The 21,375-nt window shown below is 38.1% G+C and overlaps 1 protein-coding gene across 7 annotated transcripts in view; it reads left to right on the top strand.

Annotated features, from left to right (window-relative positions):
* The window catches only part of ARHGEF10 (Rho guanine nucleotide exchange factor 10), a 102,984-nt gene that overhangs the window by 39,023 nt on the left and 42,586 nt on the right, over positions 1-21,375 (top strand). For 6 of the 7 annotated variants that reach the window (XM_015859320.2, XM_015859322.2, XM_015859323.2 and 3 more), the window contains 8 exons: positions 610-722; positions 3,945-4,022; positions 4,244-4,423; positions 5,494-5,610; positions 7,344-7,436; positions 8,290-8,460; positions 10,280-10,425; positions 12,678-12,853. In XM_015859320.2, coding sequence (XP_015714806.1) covers positions 610-722; positions 3,945-4,022; positions 4,244-4,423; positions 5,494-5,610; positions 7,344-7,436; positions 8,290-8,460; positions 10,280-10,425; positions 12,678-12,853 — 1,074 coding nt within the window. The remainder of the gene's footprint in view (positions 1-609; positions 723-3,944; positions 4,023-4,243; positions 4,424-5,493; positions 5,611-7,343; positions 7,437-8,289; positions 8,461-10,279; positions 10,426-12,677; positions 12,854-21,375) is intronic. The other variant, XM_015859321.2, reaches the window with a different exon arrangement.

Here is a 21,375-nt window from a genome sequence, read left to right as displayed (position 1 = left end):
GCTCTGCTGGTGTCTGGCTGTTTGACTGGCTGTGTGCTGCCACCTATCACTGCACTTCAGTCATGCTTCTTATGTAAAATTAGTGGCACTAAGAAATGCATAGGGAGCAATGTGGAATCCCTTATTCTTGCTTCTTGCAAGTGCCAGCATTTGAGTGGGTTTGGTTTCTGATTTTAGTTCAGTTTATGGACAGTTATAATGGAATTTCTTGCACTGAATTACATTAATGATGTGTTTAATTTCTTCCCAAAAATCATTTATTTCAAAAGTTCAGGCCCTTGAGCCACAGAGCTTTAATCTTAGTTTTCACACTGGACAGCCCTGTGCTTGTATCTGTGAAGAGGAAGGAAAGGTCAAGCAGAAAATGCATAGGTTATCTGCTTTTGTGCAGATTTTAGGACTTTGAACTATCTTTTGAAAATATTTCTGTGTTAAGAGTGCTTCACAGATGCTATAGAAATGCTGAGAAATTTAATTTGCATGGTAAGTTAAGATAAGGCTGCTCTGTATGTACTGTTCTTGGACAGTTGGATCTTTGACTTGCTCCTTTTTTTCTTTTTAATGTACACATTCTAAAAGTTGATGTTTTGGTTATTCAATTATTTTTAGATCATAGATCAACATGCCTGGAAGAAGAGGAGCTAAATTTATTTATTGATGTGGACTGTGTGCATACAGAAGCCATTATGACCCCTATGCCTGAAGGTTTATCACAACAGCAGGTAGCAGGATTTTGGAAATCTCATCTTTTGCCTCTTTTTTTTGGTCATCTGCCCTCACGCTCCACCACTCACTTTCATTTTGCTCCGCATCAGTGGCTTCCAGGTTTCTTGCTTTCCAAACATGTTTACATTAAAATGAATGTTAAAATAAATGTTTAAATAAAATGTTAAAACTTGGCAAATTTTAAATGAATATATCCTCTTCGGGAAAGAGAGAGAGCGCTCTTAATTTGGTATAAACTACTATTCTTGGTTATCTACCCAGGAGGAGCTGCCCAACTTAACAAGGATGGAGTTAGGAAAGCCAGAGCTCAGCAGGAGCTAGTGAGGTGTGGTGGATGTAAAGAAAGGTTCCTTATAGATAGATAGATGTATCTTGATGTACATGTAAGAAAAAGGAAAGTTAAGAAAAATATTGTCTGACAAAAGACACTGAGGGGACTGAGGAAGTCAGCTTTTACTAACTGTCCTTAGACCTTCAGAAGACCTTAGACCTTCCAACCCTACAAGACAGGTCCTGTGAGTTATTACCTGCAGTGGAAGAGGATACAGCTAAGGGATACCGATGCTGTAGCCAGTTGGAATTACACATGTCCTTAAAACTAGGTGGCATGTGTTCAGTGGTCCTGAAGGGAAAGCCTTTATCGTCAGTGCCTTAGGAAAAATTAGACTTCACATTCAACCTCAACAAGGGTCTGATTAACCTGACTTCAGTCCTTGGGAAGGTTATGGAGCAGATTCTCTTGGTAGCTGTTTTCACATTTTGGGAAGGACAGGAGGATGATTGGGAACAGACTTCAGGAAGTCCATTTGTGCCTGAGTGCCGTTGAGATGACTGGCTTGTGAATAGAGAGAACAGAGGATGTCATTCATCTTAGCTTTAGCAAGGCTTTCATCACAGTCTCCAGAAGTATCCTAGTAGTGTCCTATAAGAGAGATATAATTTACACAGGTAGACTGTAAAGTGGAAAACAGTTTGAAACACCTTACTCAGAGAGTTGTCATCAGTGGAACAGAGTCTGGTAGGTGACCAGTGTTAGTGGTGTCCTCAGGAGCTGATGCAGGGCCAGTGCTGTTTAATGTCATTATTAACAGCCTGGATGCCAGCTTCAGTGCACCTCTCAGCATGTTTGCAGACAACAGTGAATTGGGATAGGCTGCAGGTAACATGCTGGAAAGCAAGGCTGCCGTTCAAGCTGACTTTGAGCTGAAGAGCTGGGCTAACAGAAAATCCAGGTGGTTTAGCAGATTCAAACAGGACTCCTGGCTCAGGGACAGCATAACCCTGTGTGTGATGCAGTCTGGAGGACAGCAGAGTACATGACAGCTCTGAGTGTCCCAGTTGTAGTGGGACTGGTGAACTTGCTCTGGTGTACTCCAGAAACTCCTTGCAACCTGAATTACTCTGGGATGAGTAAGCTGACTTTATGAATGTGCTTGCTTTTAACAGCAGGTGGCAGGATAGCTTTTGTTTAAAATCAGGGTCCTGTTGGTCTATTATGTCTGCTTTCTGTTCCTATCATATTAGCTTTTGCATCATTCTATGACTGTGACATGACATCTTGTTATACGTTGTTTATGTTTGTATGATACTTCTAATAGCAAAAGTGCTAATACTTGCATGTAGCCCTCATGTAAGCTATGAATATCATGACAAACTTGTAGCAATTGAAACTATTTAATCTGTGTATTGTAGAGCCTGAAAAAAATATTTTGCAAATTTATTTATTCTTTTCAGAAGAATGAAGTGTGACAAATAGCGGAGATACTATCTCCTACTGGAGCCGCCAATATATTATACCCAATAAAAAACTGTTAAATCCAGGCTAAATCAGACACAATGAATTTTACCATATATATCTTTAAGCAAGGGCTCACATAATTTTTAAATCTTCTTTTGAAATGCCAGCACTTGAAAGAAAATCCTTACATGACCTGCATATAACTTAATAATATGAAATACAAGTGTGGAGAATTAAAGGCAGCTGCAGAGAATAAAGCACAAGGCCACAGGGAAGAGAAGCAAGTCTGAGATTTGAGTTTCATGGTAATTTATGATAGCTTAAAATAGGAATGCTGTATTTCTGCCCTTGTATTGCCTTCTCTCTCAAACAGGACACCGCTTTTGAAAGCCTTGGGATGAGTTGGATTTGAAAGTTGTTCTGTGTGAAAACAAATCTCTAAAAATCAAGAATTATAATGCTTATCAGTTAAAAGTTTTGCTTTTGAAACATATCAATTTCTGCATCCTTTTGCACATGCAGTATGCATTTCAGCTGAGGGAACGAAGGAGGATATGTGATGAATAGCCTACAGTCTGTAAACATAAGATATGGCAGTATTTCCTGAAACTCTTCTAATTGTTTCAATTGGTATGAGTATAGATAAGGTTTTCACTTAGGTGTGTGTCATGGAGTTATCTCTAGATCTGTCTGTGTCTGTGACAGGGGAACAGCAGGCCCACAGATACACTGGCCTGAAAAGCTGGGGGGGGAGAGGGAGAAAAAAAAGGGGAATGAGTAATAATAATAATAAATACGGAAAAAAATAAACACAGTGGCAACGATCTGAGGAGGAAAGTTAATTTACTAATTATAATAGCAGAAATACAAGTTAATTGGGATTGAAGCTAATAAACCAAATAAATGAGAGAGTGTCCCAAACCAAAGGCCTTACTCTAAAGCTGAAGGTGAGATGGCTAGGGAGCAAGCACTTCTGAGATGAGCAGCAAAAAAGAGAGCAGTCTTATGACTTGCGAGCAGTCTTTATATAATCAGTTCCATAAAGTTTATGTAACATTAAAAAAAAATTAAAGTAGAAAGAAGGAAGTCTGCTTGAAGAGTGATTTTTAACACCATTACCTTGTTTTATTGTGGCTATTTACTGAAATAGCCAATATCATCTGTACCTATTGTTATCAATATCAATGTCTAAATTCATATATCTACAATTAGATCATATCGGAATTGAAGTTTGAGATTGGAACAGGCAGCAAAGAGTACATGGGCTTACACTAACTGTCCTTGTCCTAATAATAATTTTAGAGTAATGATGAATTTAATGACTCCTTAAGAGGCAGAGTATTCATTTTATGGCTCTGCCAGTACTGCTTTGTGGATTTTTGCTTGTTATTAATGTGAAAATTTGATCATGAGTATTCCTAGTTATGATGAAGATGTTTATGTGATTGGAGTATCTGAGAAAATTGTTTTTCCTCAACAGGTTGTGAGAAGATATATTTTGGGCTCTGTAGTTGATAGTGAAAAGAATTATGTAGATGCTCTGAAAAGAATATTGGAGGTATGTTGTTAACTTTGGCATTTTACAATTTGGAAATTTGAAATTAATCCTTAAAGAATCTGTAGTGTGACTCACAGACTTTCCTACAGATACTCTATGCCAAAAATTAAGTGAGATTTTATATGTATATACCGTTACATAAATTGTTTTTGTTTCTTCTGTGTATAGGAGACCCCATTTTTAAGTGGTTTTAATTTATTTATATGTCTTTTCTTCCACAGCAATATGAGAAGCCCCTTTCAGAAATGGAACCAAAGTTACTGAGTGAAAGAAAACTCAAAATGGTCTTCTATAGAATTAAAGAAATTCTTCAGTGCCATTCATTGTTTCAGATAGCACTGGCCAGTCGTGTGTCTGAGTGGGATTCTGTTGAAATGATTGGCGATGTCTTTGTTGCTTCAGTAAGCAAATACATCTGAACAGATAATCTATCTTTATTTTAGAATTCAGTATTCAATGGTGTCTTTCTGTCTAGTTTGACCATTTTATTCCTATGATCTTCAGTGCCTGTGGTAACTGTCAGAATGTGTATGTACCATTCTGCTAAAGAACACTTATCTTCAGCTAGCTTAGTAGATTACAAGATTGTGGCTAAAATTTTCAGGCTTTGCTGAATCTCTGAGATGCTTAACTAGTTTCTTTTTCAGAGGAGAGTGATTCAAAAACCCACCAAAATTAGGGTGAGATTGAAGCTCCGTATCCCTTAAAAAGCAGGTAGCATAAGTATATGGATGGAAAAGGCTACTTACCTTGCTGATTTGAGTATTTTCTTTCGTTGCCTCCCAGATGCTGGGTGTTACAGCCTTTTCCTTTCATCCAAAAGAGAGCTGGGATCTGTGTGTTTTAGTGCTTAGACCCCACTTTAATGAAAAAGGAATATTTACTAAAGATATTCTCTTTAAATCTGATCTATTTTGTTTTGTCTGGAGCAAGTTGGGGTGTATTAATTAGACCAGCTCTGCAGAAGAGAGGGATAATCTTTACTAAGAAAGCAATGGGCAGTGATCTTTCCCTTTGTGCGGCAGTTTGCAAGCCGCAACATCTGCTTTCTTGATAAATGCCCGCTGAAGATGGGGCATGAGTAGGATTGGTATTCCACTTGTTCATCAAATCTGGAATGTAGGCAGCAGTGCGTTATTGCTGTTGATCATGGGATCTCACCAGCTGCTTTGACTCTCACTTGGAGGCCTCTTGATTACTCAGTCCTCATGCTCTAGTATTGCAGCCAAGATGATGCTACTTCTGTAAATTTACATTTCTGTAATTCACAGCTGCTACATCTTTAGATCTCCAGCCTGTGTTTTGCAGAAAAGTTATTTCAGGCATCATGAGTATTTCTGTAGATCCAGCACTAAGTGAAGCAAAAGCCTTTAGCACCTAATAAAATGAGTCCTTAATCTGTCAGGGTTCTGAATAATGCTTCAGATGTATTTTGTTCTTAGGCATAAGGTTTACCTGTTTATGTCTTTAGTTTTCGAAGTCGATGGTATTGGATGCATACAGTGAATATGTCAACAACTTCAGTACAGCAGTGGGGATTCTTAAGAAAACGTGTGCCACCAAACCTGCCTTTTTGGATTTCTTAAAGGTGAGTTATTGTTTCACTGCTGTATTTTCAGAATAACATAATTTTAGATCTTGCATGTATTTTGGAGCACAGAGTATTTTTGGTTTTGTTCAGATCAGTTTACTGACTGCTGTTTGCATGGCTGTGCTTGACAAAAGATTGGAGTTCTTTCTTCCTTGGTGACCTTCAAAGGAATAGTTCACCATTTGAATCTTCTTGTTTGGGATTTGTTTCATGTCTGACCTCCTTATTATGTTGTGCAGAGTCATACAGCCATAATTCTGTTCCACATTAAATTTCTATTATTTTTAAAATATATATTTTTTGCAATCTGGTGTGTGTGTGTGGGGGGGGGGGGGGGGAACTGAAATATTTGTACAGAATGCTTATTACCCTGATGAATGTGATGCTTCCAGTAATGTTTATTGAAAGCCTGGCACATGCAACAGAACTGCTGGGAAGTCTTAAGGATGATACCCTACAGAGGATAGGCAAAATCCACTGCAAGGCATTTAGGCTGTCAGTTACTCTGCTGAGAGCCTAGAAGCTGTGTTTGTTCCCTTTCCCTGAGAGTTCTGGATTGAGCTGTGCCTTTCAGAGTTGTTACCCTGCCTGTTCTGTGGAGGTGGTCAGTCAAACACTAAAGTTGGGTGCCCTGGGAAAACTAAGATGTAAGCTCGTAGGTTGCCTAGAAATTTTGGGTGGTGGGGTTGGGGGAGCTGATTCCTAATCTGTCTTGACATTTTAAGATTAATTAAAAGCACTTGGGGAATATGGCAGCAGCAGCAGCACACATGATTCTAATTTGAAAGCTTTTGGCATCGTCAAACTCTTTACTGAGTTATATATATAAATACATGTGTGTATATATATATATATATATATATATATATATATATATATATATATATGCCTTGGAGATAAATAGGGAAACAAACTGCTGTGAGGCTGATAATAAAAATAGAAAATAAATAGGAATTGGAGCATTATACTCATTCAATGTTGTTTGTTTTTGTACTGTAATGTTTCTTCTACTCATCTTGGGTTGGGTCATCTGTGATTCTGATCAGTGTATTTGCAGATGTTGGAGTGAGTTATATATACAGGGCTTCTGCACATGTCAGTGATATTCTTTTCTGTTCTTTTCTGCTAGTCTTGATAACCAAAATGACAAAATCTTATAGATTTCTTTCCAAACAGAAATCAGTGCTTTTTTCCATCATTTCTTTTAATAAAGAAATTTGAATCTTTTTGTTTCTGTAGTACTGAGGTGATTGTGTTTTCCTTAGATTTTCTCTTAAAAACACATTGGCTGTTACACCTCTCTGGTCTCAGTCCCAAGAAACAGTGCAACAGCAGTAAATTAGACTATAAATCAACAAATCACTAAGGAATTTTAGATTTAAGACCCTGAGCAAGTACATTTGCTTTGTTGTCGTTGATGTTAAGCAGACATTTCATGGCTGGTTATATGAAAAGCATGAAGGTGCTATAACAGTGTATACATACGTGCAGCCTTGCTGGTGAGGCTCCTTCCCAGTTGTACTTTTTTAGGGAGGAGATTTCAGTTGAGTGGCCATGCCATCGTCTTAATAATGATTTATTTATTATTGTTATTAATGAAAATGAGAATCTTCGCAATGCTGCTGTAATGAATGGTTATGATGTTGAAGAACTTTCATAAAATATTTTCCTTTCATTCTGTGCCTGATACGCTTACGGAAGTAAAACGGTGTGACATTCTTGCATTGCAGCAGTGCCAGGAGTCGAGCCCTGATCGGATTACGCTGTATGGTTTAATGATGAAACCTATCCAGCGCTTCCCACAGTTCATTCTGCTGTTGCAGGTAAAGAATATTTACCAAATAGACTTACCCAATAATAATGGTGAAATTCAAAGGTAATTGTGAGAGGATGAAGCTGGTAGCTGTGGCAAGTGTTTTTAAGGTAGCAGAAGAGATGGAGTTTACTGTGGTAAGTGTACTGAATATGTGGTGTCTTTTAAGTGCTGTGTGAAAGGAGCATTGTTCTAATGTATGCCTACAGCAGGGAAGGATTCTTTGGAAGCTGTTGTGACCTCCATGAAGTAAGTATGGTCTGCTACTTCGGGACATGCAAGCTGTCAATGTACTAGTGAGGAATAATGTCAGTAATAAAGGGAATATAGTAGATATAGTGTGTGTGTGTGTGTGTATTTATATTTATATTTTTATATATACTTTAAATTCTATAATATCTATTACTATAAATTTCTATAAAGATATTATAGTAGAAAGTAACCAAAAAGTTTAATTTTAAAGAACTGCTTCTACACCTACATATTATCATAGAAATTTATTATTAAATATTATTAAATATTATTAAATATGTAATGAAAATATTAAATATTATATGCAGCTTGTGCTGTTGATTTACTTACTTTTGCATTTGAGGCTTTTACATTTATTTTTCAGGTTTCTTCTCTGTACTTTCCATAGATGAGCTATATTCAATTCCATTCAGTATCTTTAAAAACTACTAAGATATTCTGGAAAATAACTAGAGCACTGTCTGAGTATTCATTAGATGTTTATTGATTTTATTCTTTAAAGTAGGTGGTATTAACATGTAATTCCATTGGAAATCCTCTAGCCTTTCAGGCTTGAGTTAGAAGTTGAACCTGATTTTTTTTGTTTGTTTTGTTTTGTCATTACTCCTCAGGATATGTTGAAGAACACAAGTAAAGGACATCCTGACAGATTACCCCTGCAGATGGCTCTTACAGAGCTTGAAACTCTAGCAGAGAAGCTGAATGAAAGAAAAAGGGACGCAGATCAGCGCTGTGAAATAAAACAAATAGCAAAAGCAATGAACGAACGTTACCTGAACAAGGTTAGGAAATGCATTTGAAATGTGTGGTGAAGCACTTAATGTTGTTATTAGTTTCTGTCCTTGAACGGTCTTTAGAATGGACACTGAAGGGACACCTGTGGGCTTTTCTGTGGTGCTTAATACCGTGGAGTTCTAGTGGTAGATGTGAGATGTGGGTCATTTCCAGGACTGAATGGGTTTGCTGGTTCTAACCAGCTGGAGGAGATAGATGCTGAAATAACAGCAGTATACGTGTTTTGTGGCAGTGTAGAACATAATGCAGTTTCCTATTTCTGTAGTAAGTTTTCATGCATATCTCCTGCATGAGAAAATTCAACTTTGAGTTTAACTTAAAACCAAGAGGTTACTCCAGTATGAAGGAAGAATCCAGTTCCTCGTACAGCAGTGTGAGCAGTTCAGCTCCTAATACAATTGTGGAGCAGTTCAGAGTGTGCAGTGGAATGTGTTCAGTACTTTCCTTGTTTTAAGGAATATCACGGTCTGTTTCATTCGCACACCTGGATCATACAATAGAAAAGTCTTTAAAGAACTATAAAAAGTATTTGGTGGGAGGGGAGGAACAATTTTATGTGACTTTGTTAGTAGATATCTTTACTGTGAAAATATGTATGCTTATTTGCACCATAGCTGCTTCTGTCTTTCCTAGCGCTTCATTTATTGCTTTAACGAGGTTACGTATGCTGTGGGCTTACACTAGGATGGAGTAATGAGGATGTGCCAGAAGAGTGCAAGGAGTGTTTTTGTTTGTGATTCTTAAATAGTCTTGTAGTTTTAAGGAGAAGGCAATCAACCACAATACACTTGTCTTAAACTATTTATCAAAAATGAGAGACTGAATGTATTGTCATATTGGAATAGTATTTCTATTCTATGTGTGTTGCAGGATGTATTTTGTGATTTTACTTTCGTTTCTAAATCATATGCTCCTGCTTTTTGAATTTGCTACTGATGATCGTGTACAAATGACTGAAGGATTTAAAGACATAGAATATGCCCTTTAAGATGTTGACCAGATTTCTTTTATCCATTGATTTAAACTGTACAGTGTTAAATTCTGTACTGAGAGGACACTGTGAGATATGCCTTGTGACCTAATATTTGCTAATACAAATTTGGAACAGTGCAAAATGGTGAAACAGGCGGGGAAGGATGTGGATAGATAGGAAGCAAGTGAGTTACGGACTGTTTTGTTCTTTTGACTGCTACAGAGATGTCTTTGACCTGTGAGGAACTGGTTTGTTCTTGCACACGTTGTGGAGCCTCAGCACTTGAAAGAAAATTGCAGGAACAATTTACATGCCATACGTCTTTTGTACATGTCATAGTCTTGGCAGTCTGTGGAAATATGTCAGCTGCACTCCCTAGCTGACTTTGTGAGCCAGTGGAGACAGAGAAGGCAAAAGCACTCTTTCTCCACCCGCTCCTATGGGACACATCCCTTTGGGAAGCTTGGAACTGTGCACAGCATTTAAATGCACTGTGAAAGAAGAAATGAGGGATGGAAACAACAGAAACTGTGGAAGTTGTAATTTTTTCTCACTAGGAATCATTCAGTGGTATGAAGTCTTTCAGAGGGAGCTGAAGGTTCCTTATTAAGACTGCAGACCCCTGCAAACCATGCTTCTAGGGCATATGTTACTGCTGCTGTAAACTTTTCGGCAAAAGAAAATAAGTATAAATGCTTAATTTATTTGGCAAACCCACCCGTGATCATTTATATTATTATGGCGAATGATTGTGTTTTATCTTTTTTGCACTGAATGTCAGGTATACTGTATAACATATATAATACAGAACATTGATTGTTTTTAAAACCTAGCTACTCAGCAGTGGAAACAGGTACCTCATACGGACTGATGATATGGTTGAAACAGTTTACAATGACAAGGGAGAAATTATCAAAACCAAAGAGCGACGGCTTTTCATGTTAAACGATGTGCTGATGTGCGCAACAGTAAACGTGCGGTAAGGCTTCATTCATGTGTTTTAAATCAAAGCTTAAGCTGCAAAAAAAATGACAATGAAAAAACTTTTTTGTTTTTGCTGTGGCTAATGATTTTTCTTAGTTGTCATGATGAATAGACAGCTACATTTCATACCTAGCTCAAGAATAAATTCATGCTTATATATATATATATAAAATAAGTTGGAAATACAGGTAAAAATGTCCTATGCTGTTTAATCACTCGTGCATTAGCGTTGAGTGGAATGGAGGCATGCTGCAGTAGGCTTTTTTTTTCTCTCTTCTTCCTTAAATTCACGCTGTCACACATCTGTAACTTGACAGAGTTTCCAAATTAAAGCAAAACAAGAACCAAAGCTAATGCATGTAGCCAGAAAAAAAGCTGGAACTTACTAAAGAAATTCCAGCTGGGGAAAGGTTTTTATCTCTGAGACCAAACATTGAAGGTTGAAAGCTGAGGTACTTTGAAGAAGGCATTTTTCCATCATGCTTTCTGTTTTAGTTGGCAGTAGCTATTAGTGTTCATATACCACCGTGTATGTCAAGGTCATACTCACATTCCAGTCTTGCTTGTATCATAAAAACCTTTATGTGTTGGTACATTCTGACAGAGAAATTGTAGACTGAATCTTACAGCTTTTCTTAAGGATATTATGAGTTGATATGTTAGTTCATGAGTGAAGTGTGAATACAGTACAGATTTTTTTTCATTTCTGCGTATGCTTGGTCTCATGTCAGTGAGTAAAAAGTGCCATGTAGTGACTGTACTTCAGAAAATACACAAGCATTTTAGGGACTGAAAGAGATCATCTACCAAATTTCATGTGTTACACCAGTATCCAGTCCAGAATTTTTGGTCCAAAGAGATGAACATTATCGAATGCACCTCTTGATTTGTGAAGCATCAGCCGTTTTCAAACTCCCTGATATACGCATACCTACAAATCACCCCCTGGAGATTGAGGCTTCTTTAGAAACTTTACATGTGCAGGTGGAATCAGCTCAGTTTTCTTAACCACTTTTTGTCAGTCTTCACAGAAATAGTCAAGTATCCCAGGAGGCTGGGGACCATTAGTTCCAAACTAATTCTCTATAGCTGGCAAGAGACATACTTCTACAGAGTTCACCACCCTCTGTAGGTCCTTCTTCATATGTAGTCTAGATGGCTGGCCTGAACTGGAGACCTAACTTTTAAGAAGCACGAGTTGGATGAGCTGGATACTATTCCTAGCAGCTAAACAGCTGTGTCCTGCTGTTGTTTTCTTTCTTTTGAACTGGATCTGTAGTTCGTAAATATTGATTTAATTTCTGGCACTTGTGTTTTTTCTGTTCATATGAGCCTCTTCATTGAAACAAAAGCTTGACTGTGTTGTGAATAGGTAGCTGACTAGCTGAACCTTGGGATTCAGATACTGTTCCAAGTAAATACACCAGACTGATTTATCTCAAGCTTTTAACTTGTAGATTTTAGCCATCTCAGCCAACATTTTTTCTTCCTTTAGCCTCTTTTGTACTTAGTAATAGATGTTTGCTACACGTGATTGAATGTGTGAATAAAGGAATGAAAGGAATAAAAGAAACAAATGAAAAGTAGCATTAATACCATTTCTATTTCAAGTGAACTTCCAAAACATGCTGTTTCTTCTGAGATTCCTGTTGTGATATACATTTCTGTTAGCAGCAGCTTCCATATAAATGGCTCTGAGAAATCACAGTGATTACAAAAGGTCTGCTACAAAGAACATCTTGGGCTGTAAGGCACAGCTGAAATGTTAGTTAGGCAGCCTTTGGGAGGTTGCCTTAACCTTCCTCCTCCTGGTGGTGGTCACTGGAAGGTCCCACCATCCAGACTTTTCTATATGTAGCAGTTACTACTATTTGACACTGTTGCAGGTATTGTCCTAAAAGACAAAAGAATCAGGGAAAGGTGGAATGGCAGTATTGCCTGAGCACTTAAGGTGTTCAAATGCATGTTGACTTTAATAGATGGTAACTGATGCTTTGTTATAGAAGTAACAAAATAGAGGGTCTGATGTTGGTAATCCTGTGCTGTATGTAAATAAGTTTATTTGCACTTGCACAGCTAATCTTTGTGCTCACAGCATAAGTTAGTCACAAAAGTCATCCTGATGTGTGTGTTTGTTTAAAGTTGTGCATAGAACTCGTGCTGATAAACAGCAGATTTTAAAGGTTAATAAATAGGATGCCATAAAACACAGTGACCTGTCGCTGCAATGATTTGTGTATCTTTCAGCACTTCCTATGAAAGCAGTGGCACTATGACAACTGGCCAGAGGTATTTATTAAAATGGAGCGTACCACTGGGACAAGTGGAAGTCATAGAGTATGGGAGCAGTGAAGGCCAAGGAGAAAACTGCAGGTTTCCACCCCAGCACTCTGCTGAAAATGTTATTGTTAACTCTAAGCCAAGTAAGTATCATCATAGTCTCATAGTCTCATGCGGGTTGGAAGGGACCTTAGAGATCATCAAGTCCAACCCCCGGGATTCGAGCCTCTGTGTAGCAGAGCGGCACTTCTACCACTTGCGTCACAGGGGGATTCGAACCCGGGCCCCAGTGTTGCAAAGCGGCATTCCTACCACTGCGCCACTGGGGCACACAAAGTGACACAAGTGACAGCTGTTTTACGCTTATAAATTTATAAATCTTATAAATCTAAATTTTAGTTGCAATGAACTACAATGTGCAATACAAAACATGTGGTGCATGAAGAGTTCTGTAACATGACAATAATGCAGCCTCTTTCTTTGTAAACCAGGAGTCCACAAAGTGATAGACAATCTCTCACCTTGCAGAATGATTTTCTTGTATTTGTCCTATTTCAGGGTTTTATTCATGAATGCATAAATGGTTTTAGAGTTTTAAGGCATGGATGTGTATGTACATGCAAAAAAGTTTGCTTTGGTGTGGTATGCTGTCCCGTGGCTGTGCAAATGTTCTCATTCCATAGTTAAAGCAAGGAGTTTCTCTTCTGTGAAGATGGCAAGCCATCCTGCTGCTGTGGAAAAAGAGGTTGGATACAATTGTTACTGGAGGGTAGAAGTTATTTCTGTGAAGTGGGTAGTATCCTCCAAACACAATATCAAGTTCAGGAAAAAATAAAAGAACACTTAACATTAACTTCAATGAATGTTTTTGAAACTATATGCCAATAGGTAACTTTCTCCCAGCCTCTCTCCAAAACTGACTTCTGGCTCTGAAGTTTGCAAACTCTTTCTGCTCATTAATCCCTTCTATAAGCTTGCCAACTACCCTCAAGAGATATATGAGTTTCAGAAGTTTTACGTAGTAGCATGCCTTTTATGTGTAAGGAGTTATTTTCATGTATTTTGACTAAATATTGTATTTGTAAGCATATGTAGTGTATCTAGATTGTGATTCGTGTTAATGGATTGTAATTTAGATTGCTTTCAGTGTGGACTTGGACAATTTTCACACTACATTTATTTATATTGCTCTCTTTGCCTCATGAATTTTCTGTTATGTTTTAGAACTGTCTTAGGTACAGCTGCAGCATTTAATACCTTCCTTGTTTTTAGTGACAGTTAGTGTTGAGCTTTCTTCCTCCTCCCTTTGCGAACAGCCTCACACTTTTATGGGTACTTGCGTCTCATTTTCAAGGATGTCTTTATTCTTGTAACTTCTTTAACATAACTTCTTTAAAACATTAAGGGGCTGCTTAAACAATGATATGAGAGCTCTATTTTATCTCCTGCTGTAAGCATGACACCAAGAATAAAGTGCGTAAGGGGAGCGTATTAATTAGAATCAGAGTTTCTATTGTGGGAGCATGTGGGTGGAACAGTTGTGCAGATTTGTGCAGCAGCTTCATGGCTGAAAATACCAAGTCTTTCCAAGTCAGCAATATCAGACAGGGAAGTGGGAGATGAGGGGGGGGAAAGGAAAACCTTTATCCAAACCATCCTGTAGAACTTGCTTGAATTTTACGGTATGTGGTGACTTCACAGATAAAATGACTTAGTACATCATTTGTTGTCTCAAACATTAGCTTAAATAGTGCTCCATAGATAAAAGGCAAACAGAACTGACTGTTTTCTTACTAAGCTCTGATCACAGAATTAATTCAGTTTTCTAATGGAAAAGATCAAAAGGTAATAATTAAAAAAGCATATGAAGGATACTAATTATAGAAATGAATAAATCTTCCCTCAATTTTAATCAAGCATTTATTCCAGATGATCCAACTAAATAAAAGGTAATTGTTTATGAAAGGGAAGGAGTGTAGTTTTGCTGTTCACCTGTGGTGCTGTCAAGACAGGCTATTACAGCAAATGCAGATTTGCTTGAACTGGCCTCTGTAGGCAAGTTTGAAAAGACACTTAATTACATTAGTTTTTCTGTAGAGGTGTCCCCTTAGTTCTAGTTTTCGTGGCTGCTGAAGATTAAAGAAGCTGAGAAAATAGTCTTCTTGTAGAGAGGAAGAGATGTTAAGACTGTGTAATTGCTCTCTGTTGCTTATTTTTGGCAAGAATTTCACCAAAAATTTCACTGACAGTGCAGCACTACGGTGATAAAGATTATGTCATCATCACATTAAAAAAAATAATTGCATTTACCACAAATGATAAAGCATTAAATATGACGTAATCACCATAAAATTATGTTCCCTTCTGATTTTGAAGTATACCAAAATACTGCTGTGGCCTCATACAATGTGGTTGTAATCTGTCCAGGATCAAAACAGCTTGTTCAGTAGCATTTTGGGATGCTACAGGCAAAATCCTGAATTCCCATAAGTTATAATCTTATAGAGCTTTGATTTTAGCTCTTGTTTCCAGTTAATGTGAACTGGAGGGATGCAGAGCAGTGATGATTCTGTGTAAAAGCATTAAATAGTGGGAGTCACCTCGTCTACTTCTGGAGAACTGAGAAAGGAACATTTTTATCTGCAGCGCTCTAGGTTAAATACTGTTAAGGCTGAGACTCTCACATTACTGCTGTGATCAGCAAGGATTCCTGATAGCTTCTGTTTATGTGCTTGTGATGATTACTGGTTGTTAATTAATTTTCTCTTATTGTGGCATGTTTATCTCTACCAAAATCCTTGGTCTGAGAAAGCAACTGCCATAAGATTATCTCTTCTTGGTTAAATGTAATTGGCACCTTAAATTATCTACCATGCTGCATGAAAGGATGGGATAGTTTAAAGATACAGACTTTACTGTGGGTGCTATAGGGAAAGTAATAGCTGAATTGTAATTTATTTTGTGTATGTTGCAGTATGCAACTGGTGAAAGGTTGAAAACTTTTATTAGTACCTATAAATCAAGGCATGCTTCAGTACTGTTATAAGCAGAAAAAAGGGGTTGTGTGATCATCTTTTTTATATACATTTCCAGCTTTTTACTCAGTTCTGCTTTGTGCAAGACTTTTTTGTCTCAGAATACTGGAGGAGAACCCATTTAGGTTGTTCAGTTCATCTCTTTTTAAGCTTTCTTGTCATTTTTCAGGAGATGCTGTGTGGCCTAAGGGTGTGTGTCAGGAAAGCAAAAAATTTTTCTTAGCTTGATCTGTTATGCTCTTTCTGTCTTTGTGCTTTTGCCTTATTCCTTTTATTCTCCCCTAGCACCAAAACCAAATTCTTTTAGATACAAACACAGAGAAAGACTGAAGTCTCAGCTGTTTTGCTGAGTTCTTGTATTTGTATGGAACTTAATATGCTGTGTAGTGGAGTAAAATTATTACTTGTCTTTGCTCCCTGTAACAATATTTAAAGCATAAAACATTTCACATTTCTTTTTTTTTTTCTTTTTTTTTTCTTTTTTTTTTTTTGTACAAACAGAAAAAACTGTGTTTATGTAATCTCTTTTCTTTGAGCAGATCAGGCCTAGTCTTGTTCCCTGTACTGGAGTTAGTCTTATTTGAAAGTCTGTGAGGATGAGCCTCTGGTATCCCAGGCAGAACCATTGTGATGTATTTCAGTAATTGGTATTTGAAGTGTATTTTAGGTGGTTTTGAGAACATTTGATTTGTTTTTGTGGCAAAATATAATAAATACCCCGTCCAACCTGGCCTTGAACACCTCCAAGGACGGGGCATCCACAACCTCCCTGGGCAGCCTGTTCCAGGGCCTAACCACTCTCCTAGTGAAGAACTTCCCCCTAACATCCAACCTAAATCTTCCCTCTTTTAACTTAAAACCATTTCCCCGTGTCCTGCTATTGTCAGCCCTTTTGAAGAGTTTACTCCCCTCTTGGGTGTAAGTTCCCTTCAGGTATTGAAAGGCTGCAATGAGGTCACCCCGCAGCCTTCTCTTCTCCAAGCTGGATAAGAAGAATCAGCAGGTGACCTGCACTTGTAGATCATCCTTCTACAAACATAGTCACTGAAAATATGTCTGTTTCACTACTTTTTGAAGAGGAATATAGGCACAACTGTCCAGAGTTTGTTTCTTAGACCCCAGTGGGTATTGTTTTGAGTTCACAAGTTCTGCAAACTGTTGACAGGCATTCAGATGTGGATTCGGTGCTGAGATGAATGCCTGCTTGGTGCTGCAGTAGTGGTGACCACACTGAGTTTTCTGTTTTCTCATCCTCAATGCACTCAAAAACAAAAAGTGAGCCATGGAGGTTTTTCACACTGTTAGACTTCAGACCAGGCAGTACAGACTCCAAAGAAACAGAGAGGCTTAAACATATTGCAGCGTGTGAGAAGACAGCGCATGTCATCAGCATCTTGGCTTTCTGTTGCTAATCGTGTTCATTAAGTTATATGCAGCATAGGCTATTGCATAAGGAAAAAAGTATTTTAAATAAAAAGATGAAAGAGAAAATGAGCAAGATCCATCTGTACAGCATATACTGTGCAATGATGAGTGCAGGAGGTGGTAGTAAAATTATAAAAATAATTAGCACATTTTCATTTATGACAGAATTTTGTTTTTTGTTTCACAGACTTGCAGCTCATAAAGAAAATCGAACCTCAGCTCTGCTAAATTATGACTTCTATACTTTCCTGATCAGACTTGAAAGGATAAATCTGTACCCTGTTCCCACTTGCTTGTGGTTTAGATCTCTGCTGTTTCTGTTTGTTGTCAAAAGTAGTTGTAACACAACACTGACGAAGCAATGCTTCTGAGTTTCCTTCTGCTTACCAGTGCTTGTAGATCTCAGTGTTACCAGAGAAACAGGTGGGGTGTCTGATGGGCCACAGTGTGCACTTGTGCTGTTGTCATTCACTCACTCAATGGAAGGGCAGAATTGCTGCACTCAGCTTTCGCCTTTGAAGCTGACTTTTGCAGGTTTGTCTAATAAGAACTGTAGGGTTAAGGAAGGAAAATAATAGGAAGGAAATAGTAAGTTTTGTCATCACTTTAAGGATGGATGATTATAATTGAATGTCCAGAGTAAGCAAGACTTATGTATTAAGTGACATATCAAATCCGGCATTGGTGATAAGGCTTTAAATTGATGATAATGGCATGAATTGCTAGTCGAACCAGCTTTCATCTCTTGACATATATTTGTAGACTAATAATGTAAATCTTTGTTTCAAAGCTAGTCTGTATGCTAAAGCAGATGTAACACATTCATAATTGTAAACTGTAGTTGATATATGTGAACTTAAGGCCAGAGATTTTAAATAAATCTCACTTCAAACACAGCACACTGGTGACATGAAATAGTTCACTGGTTCAGAAGATAAGTTTTTAGCTGGTGGATTATGCATAGAATAAATCTGATGCTACATTTTTTGTCTCACCTACTTAGGAACAGACTCTTCTCTTTGCTGTTCAAATGATTTTTAGCAAGCTTCACATTCATGTTCACTTCTTTGCATCCTTTTCCTGGCTTGCCAGGGGTCTCATTCACATCTTGACACAGATTAGTGAAATGAGCCGAAATCTAGCTATCCTCAAGGGAATATGGAAGAGGGAGGTAAAGCTCCTCACAGTGTGATTTCCACATGAGTTACAGATAATTTAGTCTGAACACCAGTGGAAACCTCTGGCAGCTTGGCAATTTGCAGGCCTGTCTCAGGATTACTGCAGTACTTTCTTTGTGTAAGCATGTTCATACACGTACTGTCTCTGCCTGTTTATGGTGGTGTTCATCTTCTCACATCCCATGCAGCTGCACCATGGAGGCTGCCTGCAGCTTCTCTCTCTTTTCATGGGGCAGAGGTTTCCAGCTCCTTTCCACTCTCCACTGGCAGCCCCTCTGGGACCCTGAAAGAGGAAGGGGTGTGAAAGAACTGTGGTACCTCTTTACTTTCATTCCACTGTCCCTTTGTTTCCAGGATGTTCCATCCTTATGATGGAACAGAGCCAGGAACGGGAAGAGCTTTGACCTGTAACTACAATCAGGACACACCCCAGGAAAACACAGCTGTCCTGCTGGTGTACTGCAGAACAACTGCCTGCATGCTCCGTGCCTGTCACTGTGTTGGACGTCCTGTTTTCCTCCCTTCTGACATAACTGTTCCTGTCACCAGGAAAAAAGTATTTTTTGTGCTTTACCTCTACAATTTCTTGCACTGTCAGGATTATCTAGAGTTTAATATAATCCCTGAGCCATGCTCACAATGTGTGAGTTCTCATCCTCTTAAAAAGTTTTGCTTGGTGTTCTTGCATAATTTTACTTGTGAGTTGTATAGCACTGTGAATTGCTTGCATTTGATACTTTGCACAATCTTTGCAGTTGCAAGCTGTTGATATCTGTGCTGATATTATACTCAAGCTGTGTGAATAAGCAGTTTTGTGGTTGGACAGTAATTTTTGTGCAACCTGTTTCTTCAGTGCTCGGATCTGACACAATGTTGAGGTAGGTTTCAGCATTCATGTCATTACCCATTAAGAGATGTCATGAAAGCAAAGCGTGTTAAAAAGACTTGCCAGAGTTAAGATATAGGAGATTTGTTTCCCAGATCTGTTTTATGTATGATTGGCAGCTTCTGAGACTCAGTTCTTTATCTCTAATTAGTGGCCTGAAAAACTTATATCTTGCATGGCTGTGAGAATAAATACATTAAAGAATTTTATAAGCTCAGATTATCAGATTCAATAATAAAGTTCCTAGAAATTACTTGCAAATGTTTACATGACTGCAGAGTGATTAGAATTTATTCCCTTGCAAGGGTTAGGCTCAATATTGTCTCCTTGTGTTTATGATAATGCTTCTCATGTCGGATAATGATGATATGTCCAGACTGTATTGGTAATTAGGCCTGCTTAGCCCAAGTCTGAATTCATTAGTTTATGTTGTTCTGATCTCAGGATTTTGTTGCTTGTCACTTAATAGTGTGTGTATGTGCTGCTTCTTCCTGTACTGTGTTGTTCATAACATTGGTAAACCTAATTTAGGGTCATGCTGTAAGGTTACATGTGAGTACAGCTACTCATCTTTTAACTGATGGCTGCCAACTAATCTTTTGTTTTCTGTTATTATTCCTGGTTTCCCGTTTATTCAGTTTCCAAACCTAGAGACCAATACAGCCCTGTAAATGTTTATGGAGTTTGGATCTGATAGTTTTACGAAACCAGAAGTGAACTAGATTTGAACTACAGCTCACACTTTTCAGGGTATGCAACCATTGAGATAATGAGTTTGATCAGGCATAAAAGAACAAAATGGGGTTAAGGCAAGAAGTCTGCTTTTCTTTTTTCATTCATCTGTGCGCTTGTTTGCCTTCAGGTTCCCTCCCCGAAGGTGGGATTTTGGGTTCCCAAGACTACTTTATTGGTACCTTCCTGGAATTTCAGTTGGCTATTGAAACAGTGTTGTAAAAGAAAAACAGAAAACAAAAGCTGCATGCATGCTTTCTTGAGGTGCCTATGGAAACAGGACCAGCGTGTGTAAGCAAGGCGAAAGGCACAAATAGGAGTGATGTCGTGGGAGGAGCTGTCAAGTGCTTGGCTTACATAACTGTGTGTGCAGGAAGCTCATTCAGCATCTAAAAATAAAATTATTTTTTCTTTGTCACTGGCTGCAAGATTTGTAAAGAATTTTGAGACAGAAGGTCTTGGAAAGTATAAGGAGAGCCTTCCACTGCATGCTGCTGCTGCTGGGTACAGCAGGGCAGTTTTCACCACCCACTTTCCAGTGAAAGTGGAATGTTTTGTTACAAAGGTTTTTTGTTTTCTTTTTTCAAAGGGAAAGGATGTAGTATTTAGAAATGAGCATCGGTATCAATTGTTAAATAAATAACAGTATCCCCAGTGTTCCCAGTAGTCACAATCTTTTTCCCAGCTGAGTTGATCAGTTGCTGAGATAGATGGCTTGAGTTTCATAATGTCATGTAACTCATCTTTTCTATTTGCATCAATAAAATTAATTCCACTAGACCATCTGAACGAGAATATTTTTCTTAATCTGTTGTTACCCGTAGCAGCTAGAAGGAGTTTGTCCTTTCTATTTTGCATTCCAGTGTATTCAAAGGTGCAGGATCCCATACCAAGTTGTATAGGAAGAATTCCTCAATTGCAGTAATCGAAACTTGGACCTTATTAGGGCTTTCTGGTTTTTTTCTTCTGTGAATTAATTCTCAAGTTCTTTGGAGAACTAGAAACTATTTTCCTTAGGGCATAAGGCTGCCTCTGGCTCCAACCTCATCCTTCCTGAAGAATGAACATTATAAACTGAACAGTGAGATGCTCTCTCTCTGCTGTTCCTTTAAAGAAAATTACTGAAAAACTTCCAGGAAAATCCCACATCTAAAACAAAGCAATGGAGCAGTTCTGATTGCAGGGAAATATTTTTAAATATCTTACTGCCACGTCATCATTTTTAATACATTTAGGCTAAACTGTCTCATGACATCTTTCCAGTTTATTGTGCAGTGATCAAGAACTCATCTGGTATCATGATGATTTCCTTTCCAGCACACTGCACAAATGTATTCGGTTAAGATGTGGAATTAAGCGTTGTGGAAGGGACTTGTTTTTTAATTATTTGTTCTGAGTGCACGATTCTG

Source organism: Coturnix japonica, chromosome 3 (genome assembly GCF_001577835.2).
Source record: "Coturnix japonica isolate 7356 chromosome 3, Coturnix japonica 2.1, whole genome shotgun sequence".
NCBI classification, from domain to species: domain Eukaryota; kingdom Metazoa; phylum Chordata; class Aves; order Galliformes; family Phasianidae; genus Coturnix; species Coturnix japonica.
The sequence above is the reverse complement of the archived record's forward strand: the minus strand, read 5'-3'. Positions and strand labels throughout refer to the sequence as shown.